The sequence below is a fragment of the Crotalus tigris genome, unplaced genomic scaffold (genome assembly GCF_016545835.1).
Source record: "Crotalus tigris isolate CLP2741 ecotype Arizona unplaced genomic scaffold, ASM1654583v1 scf7180000024450.1299024, whole genome shotgun sequence".
In the NCBI taxonomy this organism is placed as follows: Eukaryota; Metazoa; Chordata; class Lepidosauria; order Squamata; family Viperidae; genus Crotalus; species Crotalus tigris.
In genome coordinates this window covers 1,258,893-1,283,976 of record NW_024100619.1, presented here as the reverse complement: position 1 = coordinate 1,283,976, position 25,084 = coordinate 1,258,893, and the positions used below count along the sequence as shown (strand labels likewise).

At 38.7% G+C, this 25,084-nt stretch overlaps 2 protein-coding genes across 2 annotated transcripts; one reads left to right on the top strand and one right to left on the bottom strand.

Moving 5' to 3' along the window:
- Nucleotides 1-1,369: 1,369 nt before the first annotated feature.
- Nucleotides 1,370-12,992, top strand: LOC120303036 (mitochondrial enolase superfamily member 1-like). Its single transcript, XM_039332158.1, has 11 exons — nucleotides 1,370-1,442; nucleotides 2,447-2,485; nucleotides 2,764-2,846; nucleotides 4,622-4,656; nucleotides 5,532-5,619; nucleotides 5,996-6,130; nucleotides 6,773-6,814; nucleotides 9,250-9,379; nucleotides 9,783-9,882; nucleotides 10,481-10,562; nucleotides 12,584-12,992. The coding sequence occupies exons 1-11, from the start codon at nucleotides 1,376-1,378 to the stop codon at nucleotides 12,674-12,676; spliced, it is 894 nt and encodes a 297-aa protein (XP_039188092.1). The 5' UTR covers nucleotides 1,370-1,375; the 3' UTR covers nucleotides 12,677-12,992.
- A 2,231-nt stretch (nucleotides 12,993-15,223) lies between these two features.
- TYMS (thymidylate synthetase) lies at nucleotides 15,224-23,107 on the bottom strand. Its single transcript, XM_039332160.1, has 7 exons — nucleotides 22,710-23,107; nucleotides 21,334-21,407; nucleotides 19,595-19,769; nucleotides 18,431-18,532; nucleotides 18,074-18,249; nucleotides 16,697-16,768; nucleotides 15,224-15,834 (listed from the first exon to the last, which is right to left on the bottom strand). The coding sequence occupies exons 1-7, from the start codon at nucleotides 22,912-22,914 to the stop codon at nucleotides 15,697-15,699; spliced, it is 942 nt and encodes a 313-aa protein (XP_039188094.1). The 5' UTR covers nucleotides 22,915-23,107; the 3' UTR covers nucleotides 15,224-15,696.
- Between the last annotated feature and the right edge of the window lie 1,977 nt (nucleotides 23,108-25,084).

Here is a 25,084-nt window from a genome sequence, read left to right as displayed (position 1 = left end):
CCATTAGGGAAAAACCCACTTAGGGTTAGGGTTAGGTTTGTATGAATTCGGAAAGCAAAAATGACATCACCTGACTTTTTCGGGCTGCCTTATCTACATTTCTTGATGAAAAAGATGGGAAAATCTCAGGAAATGTAGATAAGGCAGCCTTAAAAATCTGTGCCCTCCTAAGCATACCCCTGTGCCCTGAATTCATTGGCCATGTCCATTTTGCTTTCCAAATTAATGGAGACCTAACCCTAATATTTCAGAGGTAGCTTGGAAATGTCAGAACCCTCCTAAATGTACCCCTACGCCTCTAATTCATTGGCAATATCCATTTTGTTGTCTCATTTCATGAAGACCTCACCCTAACCCTAAGTGGGTTTTTCTCCGAATTGGATTTTCCCATTTATTTTACCAGAAAATTCAGATACGTTAGGATGGAAATGTCCGTGCCCTCCTAACCATAACCCTGTCCCTCGGATTCAATGGTGATATCCATTTTGCTTTCCAAATTCATGGAACCCTCAGTGGGTTTTCACAATGGGATTTTCTTATGTATTTTACCAGGTAAGGTAGATAAGGTAATATTTAAAAGTCAGTGGCCTCCAAACGTACCCCAGCATCCTGAATACATTGGTGATGTCCAAATTCATGGAGACCTAACCCTAAGTGCATTTTTCCCCATTGGAATTTTCCCATGTCTCATCCCAGGAAACATAGATAAGACTACATGGAAATGTCAGTGCCCTCTTAAGCATAGCACTGTGCCCCCAATTCTTTGATGATGTCCATTTTGCTGTCCAAATTTATGTAGACCTAACCCTAACCCTAGGTGGGTTTTTCACAATGGGATTTTCCTATGAATTTACCAGGAAATGTAGTTAAGGCAGGCTCAAAAAGTAAGCATACCCAAGCACCCCAAAATTTATTGGTCATGTCCATTTTTGTGTCCAAATTCATGGAGACCTAACCCTACCCCAAGGGGTTGTTTTTTCCAATGGAGTTTTCCCATGTATTTTACTAGGAGATGCAGATAAGGCAGGCTGAAAATGTAAGTGCCCTCCTAAGCATACCCATGCCACCTGAAATCTTTGGCAATATCCATTTTGCTCTCCAAATTTTTTGAGCCCTCATCTGTTGTGTTTTATAGTTGGGAGGCACATGCCTGAAGTCATGCCTGGGATTTTTCAGCTATGGATAGAAAGATTTTATTCTATGGGCTTCAGACCCTCTATTGGAAGTTGAAGTCGTATAAAATCTTACAACATAATGTAACAACTGTATCTCTCTGCTGTAATAGAGTAAATGAAGTTGGACTGAATATATTCTTGTGTCATTTCGCTAGTTAATTGTAGCATGGTTTCTCTATCTCTTTTCTTTATAGGACCCCATGCAATTGTTATCTTGCATAGATTTCAGATACATTATTGATTCACTAACAGAAGAAGAAGCTTTTTGTAAGTTGCTTTTTAATAGGCTCAAAATTTAATATGTTTTATCTTACTCCGCTGATATTTTTGAACTTTTAAATTGATTAATGAAATATGCAGTTTTTACTCTATATATTTTATCATATTCCCCTTTGGTCTCCTTAAATATTCCAGTTCAGTTATACCTTTTGATAGATGATACTTGCTGTCTTTACACTTTGGGGTCTGTTTGTGTACCAAACTAACAAAACCTAAAGTATCCCAATCAATAATGATATAGTAACTCAGAAACCTTCATAGCCCTTGTAGAATGGTTTTCTGTATTATTTATGTATTGCAAGTGAAGGGATGAAGTTCAAAAATAATGCTTTGGTGTAGAATTCCCCAACCTTTCTGAATTGCTGGCCTGGGGAGGAAGGGAGAAAGAGAGGTTGGTTTTGTCGGAGGGGCAGGAATGTGTGCATGCGCAGGCCTAAGCACCCATTGGGCAATTGAGGCTGAGAGCACCTGTAATACTCATGTAAGTGAGGCCCCAAGCTCTCACACGAGTGTGGCTGTGTGCGCACATGTACGTGCGTATAGTAGCCAGCCACTCACGCAGTCTGGTTGCAAATAGAACATGGACCGGTTGTGGGCCGTAGCCCATAGGTTGGGGACTCCTGCTTTAGTGGACTTAAAACTGATGACTTTTTGCATGGGAACTCTGTTTCATAGGCTAAGTACTCTTAAGTTGATTGCTATGCCTGCTGTACATAGAATGTCAACCTTCAAATAACTATCAGATGGTAATAGAAGATAATTGTTTTTGTAACTACTCGCTGCCATCTAGCAGTCATTTGGATATTTGCAACCTGGAAATGATAGCCTTTCTTAGTGCTTCAGGAATTTCACAGGCTTTTTCACTGTGCAAGTCTATCCATGTGCAAAATGATCTGTATAGTTTTTTTCTCTAATAGATCATATTTAAAAACAAAACAAAATTAATGATCTGTTTTGGCTCTGATTTACACTTTATCTTTTCATTTCACTAGCAATTCTTCAAAGTGGTTTGGCAGGAAAAAAAGAACGGGGTAAGCAACAAAGTATTTATTTCCTTGTCAAATTAATAATTAATTAATGGATTATTATGTATCTTATGATGGTCTTAGAATGTTAAAAAATAACATCCACCTGCAGGGAAAGCAATGATACTTTTTTTGCAGCCCTACTTTTTTTTGTGAAAATCAAAGGTTTGTTTTATTCAGAATTATTCCCATGTCACATTGTGGGGAATAAGGGTTTTCCAGGGTATGAAATCTATTGCAAGGAAATCACATTTAACTGCTTGCATCATTTTATATATTTGTAGAAGAACAAATGTTAAAATATGGCTACCCAGCTTATACCACATCTTGTGCCTGGCTAGGTTATCCAGATCACTGCCTAAAGCAGGTTTGTTTTTTTCACCTTATTCTCATTTCAGCTTTGAGATGCACGAATATGCACAAAAAAAAATAACTGAATTAGCATTTTGCAGGGGAAGTTTTGAAAGCAAGCCCTATTCTAAATGGTTACATGTACCCTTTGGTATGGATGTGTTTGAGATGGTTTACCTACTGTTGTGCATGGCATGACATCTTTGGAGCAGAATGTTCACCTAAGAAAGAGATTACATGAATTAGTTCTGGCAAAGTAAGAAGCAAATAGCCTGAAATCAGACTAGTCTGTTACCCTGTGTGGCAATTGATTCTCTCACTAAAAGAGAGAATCCTATAATCTACTGCACTGCACAGGGAAAAAGAAAAAAAAGTAGAATTTGATCTCGCTACAGGTAATCCTCAACTTACAACTATAGTTGGGACCAGAATTTCCATTGTTAAGATGTCATGTGACTGCATTAATCAACCATAATCCCAGCAATCCCAGTTGTGGTTAAGCAATGTTGCTGGTCATTAAGCAGATGCAATCCCAGGTAAGGCATGCAGAGAAATTGGGAAAGAGGCTGGGAGGCTCCACTCAGGAGCTGAAAATCCCCTGCAGAAATCCAAGCAGCATTTTCAGCCCCTGATTGAAGAGAGATTCGCGTGCAACCTTCACTAGCCCTCCCAGGCTCTCTGAACCTGCCTGAAACACCTTGCATTCCTTACCTTACCATGCTGCCTCTCCACCCTCTGTTTTGATTTTTAGCTCTTCGAGTCTTAAGTATCTGAGCTCCATTTCTGCACCCCACCAGAGGAGTTCAGCTTCCATTGGCAGTCATCTCAGCCAGTCCGCAGAGAAAAGAGGGAGTCCCTTTGGCAAGCAGCAGCAATTTGCAACCTTCTCTGCCAGCTTCACATTGATTTTCTGGGGAAGCTTGCAAAAAAGATTGCAAATGGCAGTCATGGGTGCTTGGCAACGGGTTGTAAGTGCAAATACATTGACAAGCACCCAGATTGCAATCATGTGACTGCAGGAGTGGTGGTGCAATGTTTTGTAATGGCCAGAACTGCTTTACACTTTCCAAGACCCTCATAATTCTGGATCGTTGTTAAATAAATAGTCATAAGCTGAAACTAGCTCTGTTAATGGGATTTGCTTTGACACATAGGAATGACTAAAATTCTTTCAAAGCAGCTTAATTAGCTATTGTAGTAAGGTTAGTTATCAGAAATCTACATTGCCGAATCCTGCCTTAGCCACTTTCAGTTCTAGCATTTACCAAGAGAAGCTTAATTAATCCTGTTTATTTGTCCCATTTGACTACCTTGTTTATGATAGGCAGAGTTTTTGAAATAAATCACATTCCTTTTACGGTTTTATGTATACACCCTGTTTCTACTTGCAACAGGGGTGACTTACCCTTCCCTACTCTTGGGATGTAGCTGTTGCTTCCACTCACACCTCTTGTTTTTTAAGCAAGAACTCTTATCAAGACTTCTCTACTGATTGTCCTTCAGATGACTTGTCTGAGCAGAGACCTGTCATCCCAGTCATTAGTCTTCTGGCTGGGGTAGATGCTACTGGAAAGTAGCTGGTTAGAAAAGGCCAAGAGACCAATGAATCTTAAAAGCCAATATTAAAGGAAGCATTAACACATGGTTCACTTATGAAATATTCTTCTGCAGAAACTATACAGCTTTTTAAAAAACCTAAATATAGAATATACATACATATATACATACATATACAGTATATATATTAGTTTATACTTTCTAGAGGTCTGACTGATGTAATTTGCTTGGCAGCTATGCACTGAAGCTCTGAAAGATGGATGGACCAGGTACAGTAATGTTTTTCTTGTGCATGCTTCTAAGCACAATAGTAGATGTTGAGAGATATGCTGGGCAAAGTCACTCAGTGACCTCCTTCCTGCAGCTGGCTGATCCTGGGTCTTATCATTGTCGGTCCAACACCTTAAACGCTACACTATACTGAACTAACTCACTTTCTGAATTTATAAGATATACAACAATGCAGGAATACTTTTACAACGAACTGCAGAAACTCTGCTTTTTGAAAATGGTGTATCACAAGCAATACCTTTTTATTCCATTCCCCTTTTTGGCAGCAGATACACTATTCTCTTCAGATTAGATCAGTGTTTCTCAACTTCAGCAACTTTAAGATGTGTGGACTTTTTATTCCCAGAATTCGCAAGCTAGTGCTGAAGTTGAGAAACACTGATCTAACTCACTGCATTGCATAGGCAGGCAGAGAAAACAATAGAACTTGAACCTTGACTTAAAGCTCAGAAACACTGCTGTACGGTGTAGAGAAGTTAAAGAAAATAAACTTCTAAAAAAGTAAATACTTCTATGGTGTTGCCAATAGCCACGTAGTCATCAGGAATTAACCTGTGGAGAATAAGTTTAGTAGGCATAATTTGCATTGCCTGGATAGATTGGGAAATGATTTGCAGAAGTTTAAAATGCCCAAGTTTAAAATAAACTAATCCTGATGTAATGTCAAATTCGTTGAATTTTAGGAAGCCTCCTCTTACTTGAGCCCAATTTCAATATAACTTTCCCATCATTTTTTTTCTGATAATATTAATAATATGGAATAATACAAGAAAAAAATTTTCTACAATAAAATTGTCATAAATTTGGCAGTTATTGAGGAATAGTTCATATTTGATTGCAAATGTGTGTCTAGGTACAAGGTGAAAGTTGGAAAAGATCTCCAGGATGACATTCGGAGATGCAAACTTGTTAGAGAAATGATTGGTGCTGAAAATATACTGGTATGTATGTACATTTGTATGATACCAAATAAGTTATATTTTAGAATTTGAAAAATAGAGAAAAACTTATAGAAACAGATTAGTCAAGTCTTCTTATCAGTGCCCTGAATTATTCCTACAGAAGAATTTGATTTTCGTCTCGACATGCTTGCTAAATGTTTTTTGTTTTTTTAAAAAAAATGAAATAAAAATAACAGTACCATTTTTCAAGATAAATTTTCAGTAATATTAGCCAGCAGATACTGTATGTCATTTAGGGCATTGACCATCTTAGCAGTAGGCTTGTCTTAAGCCTATGTCACTTTACATCTGTTTTAATATAATTATAGGAACAATCTACAGCATCATACTGAATTTAGACTGTATTTATTCATAGTTGTTGGATGCCAACCAAAGATGGGAGGTGGAAGAAGCCATAGACTGGGTCACTAAACTAGCTGAATTCAAACCGCTATGGATTGAGGAACCAACTTCTCCTGATGATATTCTTGGACATGCAACAATTGCTAAGGTAAGAGACATTGTTTCAATTAATAGAGTTGCTATCCACCAGAAAGCCATGTTGATTTATTGGCTGGAGAGTTACACTGGAACTTCAGGATTCTAGCAAAAGTTATTAACATACGCCTGGTAAGAGATCCTTTCACATACTCAACATATATTCCATTAAATTTAAATGACTTTCATATTTTTGGATTATAATACAGTAAAAGACTGAAATGCATTTTTGTGTGTGAGCTGATTAATCAGCACTATCTTTGAATCATGTATTTTTAATATATTCGTGCCTAATGTCCCAATTATATACAAAAGATATAGTCAAACTTCATTAGAGTATCAGGGGCCTTATATGTGCACCATAGTAGAAATGCAGTACTGGATAAGATCTATTGATTTCATGCTGATTTAATGTACATAACTGTACCATTTATTAAGCGCATTCTTTATGGTCACTTGCTTTCTTATATGTAACTCTTGGTAATTAACTAATTGATTAATTTCAAAGCAAAAAATACTAACAGTGCTACTGATGTTTTCAAGTTTCTTCTAATTGTATAATATGGACAAACTGCAGAAACTGCATTTTGTTTATTTGTTGTAAGTATGTTTGGACACGCTTAAAAACCTATGGTATATTACATTTTTTTTTTAGGCATTAGCACCATTAGGGATTGGAGTTGCAACAGGAGAACAAGTAAGTTTATTTACTAATGCTTAATTGTATATTTTGAATGTTGCCGAGATAATTTTATGATACCTCACCATAGTTTTCTTTACCTACATTTCTCTTGAATTCTATTTGGGAAATTTTGTTCTGATAGTTAAAATCAGATGATTTCTATTACTTGGTGCCATTATATCTTAAGGAAACAGATAAGTATGGACTCATGCACACTCATTCAGTTAATTTAACCTTAAAATGTGGATAGGTTTTTCAGAAATGAGATTACTATCATATATTTGATCCATATCCATCATTGACTGGTTAGATCTGCCACAAGAAGTCTGACAGATGGGGATGGCTTAAATGTTTCATTGAGAGAAAGAGTTGATCCCCATGATTTCAAAGAATCCCATTCCAGACCCAGCTAATTTATGTAGCTTTATATGCCATCAGTTCCCACACTAACTCAATTTCAACAACATCTCGTGTAAGACTAGTACAGGAATAATGTAAGGTTGCACAATGACAATTGACTACAGTAGGGGGCAGCACTTCACCAAACTTGGCTGATCTCAAATGCTGTGAGGAGTCTAGATGGGAAATTTTAGGATTACAGACTAAATTGGGAGTCTAGTTCTTGGCTTGGAAATTTTACGATTATAGACAAGATTGAGAGTTAGAAAGAATGCAGAAGACAACAGTAGCAAATTACAAATTTTGTAACAAATTTTGTGACCAATAAAGGACAGAAGTATCTATATAGTCACTGAAAATAAAGCTCTAGCAGGAGACACTACTTTTGCCATCATGATAATGCATTATTTTATGACATACATTTTCATACATGACCACACAGTGTATGTATGTGATGGCATCAGTATTTAATCTATTTACACAGGAGTAAGCCTGGCTGGACTCCATGCTGCTTTTGAGTAGGTATGTACTCAGAATTGTATTAAATTCATGACTTAAACCTTCTTCCGTCTACCTTCTGGGTACATCCTGCAATGTAAAATGTAGAACAAGAGGAAGCAGCAATAAAATTCTCCTTCAATAAGCTATTTTAGTTTATCTTAGGATTCATATTTAGTCAAATATTTATTTGAAAATTATGGTCGATATAATAGTCAACTAGATGTTTAGATTAGATTTTGCATTTTTATTCAGCTGTTGAGTCTTCCTTAAGCACCTGATATAGGCAGATGTTTTTTGATGGTATTAAAGGTATTGCTGCAGGATGTAGGCTGTTGCAAGTAAAGCTGCCTTTTTCAATTGACTGATGGTGATTTTGTCAATGCCAGTAGTGGTCAAGTAGTGTTTTGGGATTGCACCTAAGGCACCTATTACTGTTGGTACTGTCTTTACTTTCTTTTTCCACAATTGTTCTGCTTCTATTTGCAGATCTTTGTATTTTGGTATTTCCTCCAGATCTTTCTCCTCTGTGCTACTGTCTCCAGGCACTGCAGCATCCACTAACCAGACTTTTTTTGTCTATCTTATCAACAATTGTTAAGTCTTGGGTATTGTGTGGTAGATGCTTGTCTGTTTGAATTCTAATGTCAGAGAACATTTTAGCTTCTTATTTCTATTACTCTGTCTGTTCTTCCTTGCAGACAAATGGCATTTCTTGCAGATACAGGTAGTCCTTGATTTACGACCATAATGGAACTTGCCCATTACAGATTCAAGTTGTAATGCTTTATAAAGCAAGTCATTCATGTGATCAACCCAATTTTATGAACATTTTGTGGTGGTCATTAAGCAAACCCTACAGTCATTAAGCATACTTATTGCCACAAACCAGAAATAAATGCCGATTTTCAGTAAAAATGTTGTACCTCACAGTCATATAACTGTGGGATATTGCAAATAGCCATAAATGTTGGATGGTTGCCATGTGCCCAAAATGTGGTCACGTAGGGGGTGGAATAGCCAGTGGTGGCTGGAACTTTTAAACTGGGTTGTAAGTACCTTGGGAGGAGTCTATTGTAACTTTAAATGGTTGCTAAGCAGCCAGCCATAAGTCAAGGACTACCTGTATTCCAACGCACCATGTCAATTTACATCTTGCTATGTAAGTTGCTTATTATCATTATACCCATACATACAGTTTTCTTTACACTGTTTATAAGTTTAAGAAAAAGTCCATAGGCTATAAACATGTTAATTTTCATGTGCTTAAAATAGGGTTAATTATAGCTTAGAATTTCTCTTTTTACACCAGTATATCTCCATGCTATTATATAACTAACTGGTTTTATGGAATAGTACATTATAACTTTCCATCCCATTTAGATTCCAGATGTTGGGGAGATATGCAGTGGTTGTAGGTTTTTGGAGTATAAAGGGAAAAAATATCTAGAATAAAATGCTTTAAATTACTTGGATTTTCCAGACATTTTTATAAGTTTTTTCTAATCATGCAATATTTTGAGTTAGAGAATGTTTGTTTTCATTATCTGCAGTGCCATAACAGAGTGATGTTCAAACAGTTCCTGCAGGCTCAGGCCCTGAGCTACCTCCAGCTGGACAGTTGTAGGCTTGGAAGTGTCAATGAAAACTTGTCTGTATTGCTGATGGCCAAGAAATTTCAAAGTAAGACTCCTGGAAATGCTGCAGTAACACCGAAAACAGAGAGAACAGAAATGTTAAAAATAGAGTGACACACATAAAGCCTTATATTTTATAATTCTTTGCAGCTGAGATAGATAGTTATTTTGAGGGTTTGGCTTCACCTAGAAGCCTGGCTTAAAAGCAGGCTCAGAGGCGTGAAATATGTATCAAAACAAATTACCTGTTTCTATAACAGTAATGAACAGCATGTGTTTTTCCAGATGCTGATCTTCAATTCCAATCTAGATAGTGTAGGCACAGATAACAAATGAAAATTGCATTCCCATTTATGGAGGGCCAGTTGGAAAGGATTATCAAGTCTAGGAAGGAATTTTTGAGGTGGAAAAAATACCACTAAATTTACATCGCTTCCCCCCCCCCCCAGTTCCAGTATGTCCTCATGCAGGAGGAGTCGGACTTTGTGAGTTGGTCCAGCACTTGATAATATTTGACTACATTTCAGTGTCTGGTAACCTTGAAAATAGGTAAGAGATTTTGTTTGTATTTTGGAACACTTGAAGCAGTACTTGTGTGTAGCTATGAAACAAAAATTAATCTCGGATTAGAGAAGACTAATGAGAATAAAGACCTTTCTTTGTATAACTTTGAAAATGTCTTTAAAATGGAAACAGAACTGACTCTAACTAACCTTGACAAGTTTCATCGTTCATCTGACTGGTATCTATAGGTAGTCCTCAACTTACAACCGGTTGCTTAAACAACCATTTGAAATTACAATGGGCCAGAACAGGTGCTTTATTCTTCTGTATGACTGGTTGCAGCGTTCCATGGTCATATGATCGCAATTTGTGAAGAAGGGAAGAATGAGTTTGCACTTATGATCACAGTGTTCACTTAATGATTGCTTTGCTTAACTTCATTTTTTGTCACAAAGTCGTAAAATTGGATCCGGTCATGGAGGTGCCTCCACGACTGGAACAACTTGCAACCAAAAGAGCCTTTAACCAAACATCTATTTCCAGTTATAAGCAACCTGTATATTTTTATAGGTGGAATAGAAACCCTTAATAAGTGCAAGATAGTTTGAATTGTAAATATGGTATTTCATCTGTTTGTTTTTAGGATGTGCGAATATGTAGATCACTTGCACGAACACTTCAAGTATCCTGTAGTAATCTCAAATGCATCTTATATGCCACCCCAGGTACTGCTTGCGTTCAATATTCAAAATATTTTCAGAGGTTTTACCATGGAAAGCTAAAGGCAACAAAATTCAGATTAAAGATTTCTTAGCATTCCAATTCTGCTATTTCACAATGTTTGACACTATCAATTTTTGTGTCAGGCTTTTTCGTAAAGGATGTTCAAATGGGCTTTGTGCATTTATGATATTTACATAAATACAAATCTAAATTTATAGATTAGTTACTGAAATATTTAAGTACCTTGACGCAAGTGTGAAGTTGAAGCCTCCATCTCACCACCAAATACAGTGGTGATTTCAGCTACTCACTCACTCTTAGCCTAGCCTAATGTGGGGCAATGATTTTTTAAGAAAAGAGCATTTCCGTGCTTGATTTTGAAGCAAAAATACAAATATAGATACAGTGAGGGGAAAAAGTATTTGACCCCATGCTGATTGTGTATGTTTGCCCACTGACAAAGAAATAATCAGTCTATAATTTTAATGGTAGGTTTATTTTAACAGTGAGAGATAGAATAACAACAATAAAATCCAGAAAAATGCATTTCAAAAAAGTGATAAATTGATTGGCATTTTAATGAGTGAAATAAGTAATTGATCCCCTATCAATCAGCATGATTTTATACAGGTAACAAACTGAGATTAGGAGCATTTCCTTAAAGGGAGTGCTCCTAATCTCAGTTTGTTACTTGTATAAAAGACACCTGTCCACAGAAGCAATCAATCAGATTCCAAAGTCTCCACCATGGCCAAGACCAAAGAGCTGTCCAGGGATGTCAGGGACAAGATTGTAGACCTACACAAGGCTGTATTGGGCTACAAGACTATTGCCAAGCAGCTTGGTGAGGTAACAACAGTTGGTGCGATTATTCGCAAATGGAAGAAACACAAAATAACTGTCAATCTTCCTTGGTCTGGGGCTCCATGCAAGATCTCACCTTGTTGAGTTTCAGTGATCATGAGAACAGTGAGGAATCAGCCCAAATCTACACAGGAGGCTCTTGTCAATGATCTCAAGGTAGTTGGGATTATAGTCATCAAGAAAACAATTGGTAACACACTATGCTGTGAAGGACTGAAATCCTGCAGCACTCACAAGGTCCCCCTGCTCAAGAACAGGCCCGTCTGAAGTTTGCCAATGAACACCTGAATGATTCTGAAGAGAACTGGGTGAAAGTATTGTGGTCAGATGAGACCAAAATCAAGCTCTTTGGCATCAACTCAACTTGCCATGATTGGAGGAGGAGGAATGCTGCCTAGGACTCTAAGAACACCATTCCCCACCATCAAACATGGAGGTGGAAAAGGACTTCACCGCATCAAAAGGACAATGGATGGGGCCATATACCATCAAATCTTGGGTGACAATCTCCTTCCCTCAGCCAGGGCATTGAAAATGGGTCGTAGATGGGTATTCCAACATGGCAATGACCCAAAACACATGGCCAAGGAAACAAAGGAGTGGGTCAAGAAGCACATTAAGGTCCTAGAAGTGCCTAGCCAGTCTCCAGACTTTAATCCCATAGAAAATCTGTGGAGAGAGCTGAAGGTTCGAGCTGCCAATGACTTGGAGAGGATCTGCAAAGAGGAGTGGGACAAAATCCCTCCTGAGATGTGTGCAAACCTGGTGGCCAACTACAAAAAAATGTCTGATCTCTGTGATTACCAACAAGTACTAAGTCATATTTTTTTTGTGAAGGGGTCAAATGTAAATCAATTTATCATTTCAATTTTTTGAAATGCATTTTTGGGATTTTTTTGTTGTTATTCTAACTCTCACTGTTAAAATATAATTAAAATTATAGACAAATGTACAAAATCAGCAGGGGATCAATTACTTTTTCCCCTCACTATACTAAATATTCCCTTCTTTATTGCTTACAAGAATTGTTGCCAAATCTTAATCAACAACGCATTTATTTAGTTCATATTATTAAAATATGTACCAAATTAAACTAACCATATGGACCACTTAGCTGTAGGATATCTATTTTTATATAAATATGAAATCTTTCTTTTAGGAGGCTGGGTATTCCTCTGAAATGAAAGAAGATTCTGTAAAGAAATACCTTTTTCCACAAGGAGAAGTTTGGCAGAAATCCTTGTCTTCCTAATGCAATTTAAATCAATTCAAATTCCATTTTTTTCCAAATGAAGATAAAATTCAGCTATTTTTGCATTGATGTTATATTAAGATATAAGAGTCAAGAGCTTTTGGAAAGCTTCTTCTGTTCACACAAAACAAAAATAGATTGTATTGCCAATGAATGTTCTTGATCAGTTTAAAAATAGGAGGCTTTTAATAGCTAAGTTTAAAGAAGTTAGATGATTCATCTGTCTTCAAGCTATTCCATAACTACAGGATTATGTAATGGAAGACTGCACTTTAAAATGTATGTGCCAAGATTAAAAGTTCCATATAAAATTGAACTGCATGTTGTGATGCAATATTTTCTAAGGTGGCTATTCCTTACAGAAAATAGAGTTGAAAGCCTGACTCTAGCTTTTAAATTCTGGTGAACATTTAACATAGAATAGCAATAGGGCCAGGTTTGGGCAGATGACAGTGATGGCATATTGTAGATATTAAAACATACATCAAGTTTTTGAAGACAACAGTGAAAACAATCTATTCCACTAGTCAGAAAATAGTTATTTTGGGGTATCAGAAATAGATTATGACCTAGATCATAGAGCAGTGGTTCTCAACCTTTTTATACCGGCAACCCCGGTCATAAGCACGCAGCACGCATGCGCGGTGCACATGTGTGGTGCCACCCCCTGCGCCAGCTGAGGCATAACCGGCAAGGGGCGGCAGCAGGCAGACCCGGACGCTCCCGGGCGGCCACGGCAGCGGCGGCGCAGGGTGACCACCGGCTGGGCCACCAGCTGGCCCAGCCGAAGGCAGGTAAGGCACCTGCCGGGCCCCACGCGCGCCAGCAACCCTCCCTGCACCCACCGGCCTCCCACCCCTGGCCCTCTTTTACTTACTTTTTAGTTGCTCAACAGGGAGGGAAGCTCTGCAGACTGTTCCCTTTGCAGCACCGTTTGCAGACTGGGGCTTTTGGCAGGCTCAGCAGGGCAGAGATAGCCCTGGACAATTCCTATTGGCTTTTGAAAGCCAATAGAATTAGACTCTGTTCAAGAGAGTCTATTCTATTGGCTTTCGAAAGCCAATAGAATAAGAGGGAGTAGCACAGCTAAGGAAAAGGGGAAAAAATGGCGGGAAAAATGGCGGATTGCGTTGTTTGGCAACCCCTGTGAAATGGTCATTCGATCCCAAATGGGGTTGCGACCCACAGGTTGAGAACCGCTGTTTTAGAGACTGAGTGCCCAAACTGCAACCCAAAACTCTCTTATTTATTGCCCGGTGCCAGGTAGGTGTGGCCTACTGAGTGGGCACGGCTGTGGTGGTCGTGGCAGACTGGATGGGCGTGGTCACCTCAATGTTGCTCTTGGGGAGGGGCGCCTGTGGGGGCCAGGCAGGGTTTCAGGAGATCCAGGGGGTCTCTGGCAGGTGGGGCGACGGGCAGGAGGCTCATCCTGCGGGGTAAGGAAAGGCAGGGGTGCTATTGCCGCAGAGCAAGGTAAGGCAGGGGCCACGGCGGCTGCTGCCTGACACCATCAGCCCCCCGCACATGGGGGCTGACAGTGTCCGTCAGCAGCCACAGCCTGCCAACCCCTCGACTGGCGCACTCCACAGCCCACCAGCAGCAGTTCAGAGAAGCTGCCTTTGAGCTGGCCAGCCGGCCGACAGTTGAGGAAGCAATGCAGTGGGTCGTGCCCGGGAAAAGGAGAGCATGTGAGGCCAGAGGGATGGGGCGGGGGGGGAGGAAACCAGCCATGCTGGGATGCATCCGGCCATGTGGAACCTCGCTGAGATACCAGGCGGCTGAAGAGAGACAGTTGCCATCTCCTAGGCATGGCACACGTGCCCAGAGAGGGCTTTGAGTGCCACCTCTGGCACGCGTGACATAGGTTCACCACCACTGAGCTAGATTTTGAGCTAGCTGTGGTGGTCCTAAGTAAGACACTCTCCGAAAATAAGACCTGGTGCCTTTTTTGGAGGCAAAAAAAATATAAGACTGGGTCTTATTTTCATAGAAACACGGTAGTTAAAATGAATATAAAGTTAAGGTCCTGCCATTCTGTAGAAAAAAGGAAAATTCCCTGCAAGTTACAAGGAAATACACAGAATTGCAGCCTATGGCTTAACCAATAGAAAGCTGGTACTCTTAGGGGAACCTATCTTAATAATGTTTATCTGCCTCCCCTACTTGAAAAAAAATGTAGCTTTTAGATAGTGCAGGAGCCATTCAATCCCACTCCAAATCTTAGTGTTTTGCATAAGTATGCATGGGACAGCTCTGTAAAACAATCTGGATAGTGAGTGGTCCTTGGTACTCTCTGAGCTTGTTTGTTTTCTTGCAGACATTTCATTACCCAAACTCGGTAACATCATCAGTGTTAGTAAGGTGTGCTGTTTGTTGGTTTATATTCTGGTGGCTTGCCTGTCAAGTGTTTTTTTTGGGGGGGAGCCACCAAACAGCACTCCTTACTAGCACTGATGATGTTACCGAGTTTGATTAATGAAACATCTGCAAGAAAACAAGCAAGCTCAGAGAGCACCATGTCAACCCTGAGCTACAAATATTCTCATGTCAACCCTGAGCTACAAATATTCTCCTTTATTGGAATTTGGATAGTTCTCTAATTTTTTTATTGTAGCTTCAGCCATTTTGGAAGACATCAGTAAAATTAGTCTATTTCATCTTAAAGTTGCTATCTACATCTCCAAGCTATATTTGTTGCATTTTTTCTATTCTACAGTGTTTTCCTACTGGAATTTTGCCAGGTTAACTTGAAAAATGAGTGATGCAGTACATCTTTCTCTTATGATTTCAACTAACGTTTATTACAACATATATGATTTATTGGATAATTCCAAACTACAGAAACCCTGTGCATGATGCATATATAACATTTTACTTCAGATTCAAGCATTATATGAAAACTGAGTATATATATTTTTTTAAAAAAAAATGGGTTTTGACCTTTTGAATGATTTGAATACAAATAATGCTTAATGCATTAACTCCAGGCCGAACATTAAAACAGTCACAGAAAAAGTTCATTAGACAGCCATTTCCATTTTAATAGCTGGGTGTGGTTGATAGTCCTCTATCTCAAAGTCATCTGCTCTGAAGTCATTGATGTTTTCAACTTTACGAAGAATTTTGAGCTTAGGGAAAGGTCTTGGTTGCCTCTGAAGCTGAAATTTAAATATGTAAATATATATTAATTACATGGTATAGAGCTGAATTAGCTGCTGAACTGATTGTTTATTGAAGACACTTTTTATTAGTAAATTACATAACCTTTGATTTAAAACGGTAGACAATCTATTTCATAGGGTGACATAATATATAACTATACCTGAAGATGTACCAGTAGCAATTCAACAGCTGTAAAAATGCTACCCTATTAAACTGGCTTTCATCTGCTAGTATGTAAGCCGCTGCATTTTGCAACAACTGAAGATTCCAAGTGGCCTTCAAACGTAAGCCCCTTGACAGCACATTGTAGTAATGCAATCACAAAGTAATAGGGACATAAATGGAGGCACCCGCTCCACCTGTTTTTCTAGCAGTAGCCATTAATCCAGGTTACCCACAAAGCTACTGAAAATCACAATCTTCTTCCAAGGTAGCACAAATCTTTCCAGAACTATAAAAGAGGTCACCAGAGACCCTAAAGATTTCTGGGCAAGTGTTTTCTCTTGTTGGGAATCAACTTTTGCTTATTTTGACCTATCCAGACTCATGCATCTCCTGCCCAACCTAGGCTAGAAATATAAAACTATTATCTATGTAACGATTATGCTCATGTGTTATCTCCTCCAATTGTGCTGTGTTAAATAAGATAGGAAAATTCATCAAATTCTGCAGTACTCCAGCTCAACATTTCTGCCCAATACTGACAAAACTATCAATTCAGGAAGACACAAAACTACAAAACTAACTCCTAAGATTTAAAAATTATACTCCATCCAGATCTTGCTGGAAATGAGTATCCAGTACATACAATGGTTATGATATTAAAAAAACATGGGAATAATTAATTGATATAATTACCTGTATTTTCAAGGGTTCAATATGGTTTAAATATATATGAGCATCCCCTAATGTATGTATGAATTCACCAGGCTATATAAAAAAAGATCATCATTTAGTATATGAATTAAGAATAAACACAGAAAAAAAAAGCATGCTGCTAGACAAGTTTGTTTCCTGAATGTATTGATTCTTCTTCTTCTTCTATACATTGGTTTGTTTATACTCCAAAACTATTTCTTTACATCTATGTCCTGGTTTTTTTCTGAGAACCTAGGTTGCTTAGAGTCTTCCCTTATTTTATCCTACTCAGTATTAACCAGGTGAGGTACATTGGGCTAAGAGAGAATTCCCTTCCAAGTATTTATCTGACACATAGGGTGGTGCAATTCTCTCTCCAATATCTAAGTAGAAATAGAACTGGGCTCATGTTTTGTTAAATTCAAGTACAACTTTCCTAAATGGATCTCACCTGCTTGGGAAAAAGAGCAGTCTCATTCAATCCCTATTTTGTTCATACAATGCCTTAAGTCACCCATATGTTCCATTTAGGGGCTTCATCCAGCACCAACTTCTTAACTACTACAGATTCCTAGTAGGATTGTATCTGAATCTGTATCTGTATTCTGTATTCTGAATCAAGTTTATGCATTTGTGTGTGTTTGGAACAAGATGAACCCATAAAACTTCATTTTTCACACTTCTACAAACCATCAATCTTTATCATGTAGTTATTGCTGCTATTTCAGTTATTGCAATACAGCAATGAATGTTGCAGATAAGCAAAAAAGTTTATAAGATATACGAGGTAATTCTGTCCTGTTATATAGATGTTTCAATACTGCCAATAAGGCTTTTTCCTCCAATACCACTCATCTTTATACATTTCCATGAAGTAGAACCAAATTTCTTCTGCACCTCACCAGTACTTAAGCCTCGGTATATATAAATTCTTCCAACTGAGGCAAGTGCTAAACCTTAGGCAGCACTGTTATGTAAATAGAACGATTAGGTCTACCACTAAATAACCTGCCACAGCACAAGCAATTTTCCATAAAGATCAGGTGTTCTTTTCTCAATTTTCCATAAATACAGTACATAGTACAAAACTATATTGCAAATATCTCTTGTAGTAAGCATAGGAAATTGAGTTCCAATGGCTATATAGATTTCTCATGCTGGCTAATGTTTTTCAAGTAGAAATACTAGAGCATTCGCTAATACTGTTAAGTATTGTAAGCTCTCATTCTTCATAGTAGTAGAGTGCTGCCAGAATTTACCTCTTTCCCACTGTCTCTGAAAATATTGGTAGAGTTCCATACCTTGCCAAACTGGCTTCACCCTGAGATTTGTTTGTTTTTCCTTGTTTCCCAAAGAAATAGTTTAAAAGATAGATACCTTTAAGCCTGTAACATGTGCAATCATTGAAGTAAGAAGTGAATAACTAGCTATGTTGAACGGTACGCCCAGTCCCATGTCTCCAGAACGCTGATATAGCTGACAAGAGAGTTCGCCGTTTAAAATGTAAAACTGGCAGAGAGCATGGCATGGAGGCAGAGCCATTGCAGAGAGATCTGAAGCAAAAAAACAAAAAAAACCCACACATTTTGAAAAAGAACAATAGCCCAAGAGAAGAATTCTGCTCATGCAATTATTCTGAATATCTTTGTTTTCTAAGATAGCAAATTTGTTTTCTAACAAAAGTTATAGATAACTATAAACTTCAGTGACTTGGTATTAATTATCATAATATACCTTTAGGATTCCAAGCACACATTATAATTCTTCTGTCATCTGGATTGTTTCTGATTGTATCAATTACTTGCTGCAGTTGGTCTACTCCTTCTCCTGTATAATCTACAAAAAGCGAAGCCAAGCTTATTTATATTATTTTTCAATACAAGAACTAATCTCAATAGTTGTTTAGCTTATTTATTATGAGATTGTTCCACTAAAGACAACATTATTTAAGAATTGCAAGTTACTTCTGGAAATGTCTACTAAATAAACCACCTAGGAAGCATCAATCACGGCCAATCAGCACAAATGTGTTTAGATAGTCTGGAAGACAGAATACAAAATGTATTTTTATGATGTCATCTCATTAAAAGGGCAGACATGTAAGCCATTTAATAACTGGTGATAGTATAAATCCACTTTAATTCTAGGGAAAATTTGAATTATCAATTACAATTACCTACTCTATAGTGATCAAAGTACTTATTAACAGTAGATGTAAACAGTAGTTTCCTGTAGGTTAAATGGGACCTGCAATACATATATGTATTATTTACATAACTACTGAAATTACAAAAAATATCTTTTAAAAATTCATTACTTCCAATAACAAATTATTTGAATCTTCTTGAAACAGAAACCTGCTTAATACATAACATGAAGACAATATTTTATAATTATTTTAAATTAGAGTTCGTTCTAAACAGAAATCTGAGGCATAGGGAATAAATCGGAAATACCTCTTATCAACTGTTTAAAGCAGTCGTGTCTTATGTCCTCATGTACTTTAATTATGGTAGTCCTCGCTTGCTGACCATTTGGTTCAGCAACTGTTCAAAGTTATAATATTGAAAAAATAACTTTACAGTCTACTTATGACCTGCACAGCATCAGTCACTTTAGTCAGTATGTGTTGTCCCGAGTCTGACCTGTGCTTTTCCATCCCCCACCCTTGCAAAGCATATTGATTGAAAATAAAAGGTTTGCAAGAAAGTAAGCTGTTTGTGTAACATACCTAGAGTTCCAAGTTCCGCTAACGATCATATTCCCATTAGGATAGTTAAATGAAGATTACCTGTACATTTTTGAAATCAAGCCAGTTTTAACAACTACATTTTTAGTATCCTAGAGTGTCTTTTTATGGATACTTGAACATGCAAGCAAATATTTAGCCATGTTTACCTGTATTCATATCTTTGTACTCGGCTCCAAAATGTCTCCACTGGAAGCCATAAATAGGACCTAAGTCTCCTTCCTCTCTAGAGAAAAATCCCTGTTTGTCTAAGAATTGCCGAGAACCATTGGCATCCCAAATCTTAACTCCCTTAGCAGAAAGCTCTTTTGCATTTGTAGAACCCTATTGTAATGAGGAAAAAAAATCATTTAGCAGCATTCAGAATAAACTCCATAATGTATTTTTTAAAAATTTGTAGAGGTCGATATGAAGCCTAATACTTTGGGAAGAAAATATCTCTCAACATTAAGTGATAGAATTCTAATTGCTGCCAGTGACAATTCAGTAAAACGGCAGATATTCAGAATACCAGTTTCAATACTCAGATTGTCTAATATGTTTTCTGCGTACGTTCCAGCTTATGTTTCTGTAAACAAGAAACACTTCAGTGATTGTGAAGCTACAAAGTATTTTTCCTTGACATACCAATTTTATATGGTTCTTATTGTACAAATTTTATTGAATTTGATCAAAATAAGATTTTGCTTGTTAATTACTTTGTATGCATTATATTTTCCAATTATTTTATTCTACCACTTTAGGAATATGTTGTTAAAAGTTAACAAAAATAATTTTAATATTACAGGGAAAAACAATTAAACTGACTTAAAATAAAAATAGAAAAACCTTCTTTTAGGTATATTATATTCATAATATTTGGCAAGATTCAAAATACTGCATCAGTTTATCCAAATTTTTAATAGTACTAGAATGCATTAATATGCAATACATTTTAAGCAGGCTAACGCTGAAGCTGTTTCAGGTTTTACTTTTCGCACGGCAGAGAGAAAATTAATCCAGTGAGATTTTCAGAGAATAGGTAGCGTTTGAAGTATAAAAGTTTCCATCCTGGTTATTTATTTATTTATTGATGAGCAAAGTAGATAGTCCCGTTACTTCACAGCACTCAAACTCACAAACTTCTTGCATGGAGGCTATGTTCTGTGGCATTCCACACAAGAGGTAGCCATCTGGAGCACATGTGGGCAATCTCCCATCTTCTCTTTATTCAGAGAGATTCCAAGGAACTGGTCTAATCATAGGTTCCTTGGTTCTTTGCTTTAATTGTTGACTCCACTTTCACAAAGTTGTCTTTAGTTTATCATGCCTCCCCCAGAGGTCTGAAGTATGTTCCTCTTTGGAGGTGGTGAGACATGCACGTATCCTATTTTAAAGAATTACCCTGATAGAAAACATGACACTCATCTGTCACTTCTATCCAATCAGGACTCTGATGTATTTTTTCAGGTCTCCCAGTTTTTGCCCCTATTTCTTCTGTTTGTTCAACCTAGATTAGAAGATTACTCTTGGTGATCTCCACTGATTTGTATTACTGTTATATTAATTTTAACATATATCCATTTTTAGCCTTACAATTTTAGATATGTTCTGCTATATAGTGGATTTTTTGTCTAAAGGCTGTAAAAAAGATTTGTTACTGATGTTGAATAATTAGCTCCACTTCTGTACTACCTTTTGTGGTTTGTAGACTGACACTTATCGCCCAGGACTCTTCTATTCACAGAAATCTGCTGCCTTCTAGTAGAATAACATACCTCATCTCTATCCTGTCCAAATAATTTATTGCTGAATTAATATTGGCCTATTATTTGTACTTATAACAAACCTTAATTTCTATTGATTTCAATGAGGCTAATTTGACAAACTTATTTACTATGCATTATACCTTGATAAACCAAAGTAATTCTTCAAGTACTCCCTTCCAGAATACTCTTTTAGTTGTTAGCAATGGAAAATCATCTGAAAGGAAGTTGAAAAAAATATTAGAGATATTGGGTTATATGCTAACTGAACAGTTTCTAAAGTCACTTAGTATACAATTCAGAGTCATTAAACATAATTCAGATAAATATTTAATCAGATCATATTGGAGTATTAAAATTTGGTATTCAGACTTTTGATTTTTTTTATCAAAGGAGAGGAAAAGTGCTTCCAGACTTGCAAGATTCTGTTACTGTAACCTTACAATAAAGGTACTCTCAGCACTCCTGGTTTTGATTTCTTGTCTGCACTACATCAAAAAGCTGACACAGTTATGGAAGCTGGAGCCCTTGGGCACCAAGTGACCCTGGGCCAGCCACTCTCTTAGCCTAGACTACCTCACAGAGCTCCTGCTGTGAGGAAAATACAGGACTTAGCAGCAGTTCGTTTAGTGAATGTTTAAAGTTTCAAAAGCATTGAAAAAAAGTGACTTAGAACTGTTTCTCACACTTACAACTATTGCGGCATCCCTACAGGCACATAATCAAAATTCGGACGCTGGCAACCGACTCATATTTATAATAGTTGCAATGTCCCCTTTTGTGACATTCTGACAAGCAAAGTCAATGGGGAAATCACATTCACTTAACCATGTTACTAACTCATCAGCTGCAGGGATACACTTAACAAAGCAAGAAAGGTCGTAAAATGGGGCAAAACTCACTTAACAAATTTCTTGCTTAGCAACATAAATTTTGGGCTCAACTGTGGTCGTAAATCGAGGACTACCTTTATAAGAAGCACTTCCTTAAAGTTCTTCCGCCAAAGAAAAGGCAGGCTATAAATCTGATAAATACATAACTAAACAAATTTTGGCGGTGTCGGTTGGGGGATCATTGCTCTTTCCCCATAGTTCCTGCCTTGAGACAAGGTCACCTAAGTGCTCCTAAGCAAAGAATTCCGGACCTAATGGGTTCGCGCTAAATTATGCAGAACCGGAGCAAGGAGCTACGAATTGAAAATCGATATCGGAATCGGGAGACCGAGATGGTCTCAGTCTTGAAATCTTCTGCTGCCTCCTCCGGTCTCCCACGCCTGCTCTGATCATCTCCGTTTCTTTCTTGCTCACGGATTATAAAACGGCCGGGACTTCCTTTTTGATACGTTTTATTCTTTATTTCCCGAGTGCCCTGAAAGCCCCGAAAAGGCACTTGAAGGCTTTTTGAGAACGAGAGACTCTTAAGACTTGCAGAAACGGCAGCGGTTTCCCGCCAATCCCCGAATTTCTCAAAAGAAAACCACGCACACGCAAGGAGCCGAAGGAGAGGGGATGAACCTCACCTCGGAGGTTGTACCGCGCCTGCATCCCGAAGATGGATAGCGTCCCTGTCCCGGTCCGATCCTCCTTTTTGTGTCCGAAGCGCAGGATCTGCTCGACCTGCTGGAGATATTGAATCTCTCCGTGACATGAGGAAGAGTCAGAGGCGGCGAGGAGCTGCTCCTGAGGCAGCGCGGGAGTCTCTTGCACGTCCAGCTCAGCCGGCATTGCGAAGTAACCATTCAGAGCGAAGCGCGCTCCTTTCTTGGCGGGAACGAAATTCTAGCGTTAGACTTGGCGCGTTCCCCGCCCACGCACCCCGGTAAACCAATGAGAGGAAGCGAAGGAATGCGTTTGCCCCGAGCCTGGATTGTCAGTATTAGCTGACTTTCCAGTTCCTCCGTGTTACATTCTACCTACTGTTGTGAGTAGAGTTTGAGTGCTATGTGCTTCCTCTTCAATCTCATGTTGGAGGAGGAGGAGGAGGAAGTATGGATAAGGTCTCACCTTGCTTGCCCTTTTTCTTACAAACCAAACTAACAAATGTGTCGAAATATTGTTTTCCAGAATATCCCAGCTGATTCTCAGTTGCTGATGCATTTTCAAGTTAAAGGATTTGTGGCAGCTGCTCGCTTTTCGGCTATTTTAATTCCCAACCCCCGGGTTGAATACTAAAATGATTGGTCCAGAACGTAAAGGTGCGGTTTCCATCTGCTTATTGCAAGCTCACAAACTTACTGTTACCTCCTCGCAACACATAGATTAAGCTAATATTGTCTAAAAGCTCGTTGGTCCTCGTTAAGATCAAAGCATCAATTTTAGTCTATTGCCAGAGACATTCTCATTTTAACTGCTGTTAGAGAAGCATTATAGTATTCATGAAGTTGATCTTCTGACACAGTATCACCATTGCATATTTTTGTCATTAAGATGCTATTTGCATGATGTAGAAGAATAGTACAGTTACTTTGTCCTTTTTATGTTACATTTTCCCTCTTTATGGGCGGGAGGGGAAGTGTGTTAGTGGCCATCCTAAGGTTCTCTTGTTAAGTTACCTATCCATTATGCCCTCATTATCAGGGGAGGTGTTCTCCTACATCAGTGCTGGCGAATCTATGGCACGCGTGCCAGAGGCGGCACTCAGAGCCCTCTCTGTGGGCACACAGGCCATATCCTTGAAGATGGCAACCGTCCCTCTTCAGCCAGCTGCCCGCTAACTTGCCAAGGTCCCACATGGCCGGATGCATCCCAGCACCTATGCGCTCACTGGCCTTTGTGTGCAGAGGTCGATGGTGTCAGGTAGCAGCCGCCCTGGCCCCTGCCACACCTTGCCCTGTGACAATGACACTCCCGCCCTGCCTCGCCTTGCCTCGCCTCACCCTGCAGGATGAGCCTCCTGCCCATCGCCCCACCTGCCAGAGACCCCCTGGATCTCACCCAGCCCTGCTCGGCCCCCACAGGCGTCCCTCCCCACAAGCAACATCGAGGTGATCACGCCCACCTTGTCCACTCCCACCCATTCTGCCATGACACCACAGCCACGCCCACCCAGTGGGCCACGCCCACCTGGCACCTGGTGATAAATAAGTGGATTTTGGGTTGCAGTTTGGGTACTCGGTCTCTAAAAGGTTCGTCATCACTGTCCTACATAAATAATGCTGGTTGCATTCCAAAAGAATGAGAACTTTCCCTCATAGTCCATGTTTATAAAAAAGATAATAAGGGACGTTCCAAAAACTATAGACCTGTAAGCTTCCTAGATACAGTGGCCAAGATGTATGCTAAAAATCAGTTGGTTAGACTAGAGGACTAGGTGTTGAGAGAATTTATTAACAGAAGAACAGGTCAGATTTACATCTAGGCCAGTGGTTCTCAACCTGTGGGTCAGGACCCCTTTGGGGTTGAACGACCATTTCACGGGGGTCTCCAAACAACGCAGTCCGCCATTTTTTCCCCTTTTCCTTAGCTGTGCTACTCCCTTTTATTCTATTGGCTTTTGAAAGCCAATAGAATAGACTCTCTTGAACAGAGTCTAATTCTATTGGCTTTCAAAAGCCAATAGGAATTGTCCAGGCTGTCTCTGCCCTGCTGAGCCTGGACAAAAGTCCCATTCTGCAAATGGTGCTGTACCAGTTGAGTAGTCCTCGACTTACGACCGGTTGAGTAGTCCTCGACTTACGACCGGTTGGGGGTCGCAGCATTAAAAAGGTTGAGAACCACTGATCTAGGTAATCCACCATATGTGGTTGTTTCAGTGTATATCATTCTACAGTGAAATGTATAGCCATCTTTTATAGAGTTTCATGCAACATTTGGTTCCATAAATAAAATATATTGTGTAAAAATCTAGCTGAGCTAAACATGGAAGCCAGGGTTAGAAGTGAAGAAGGTTCTTGGA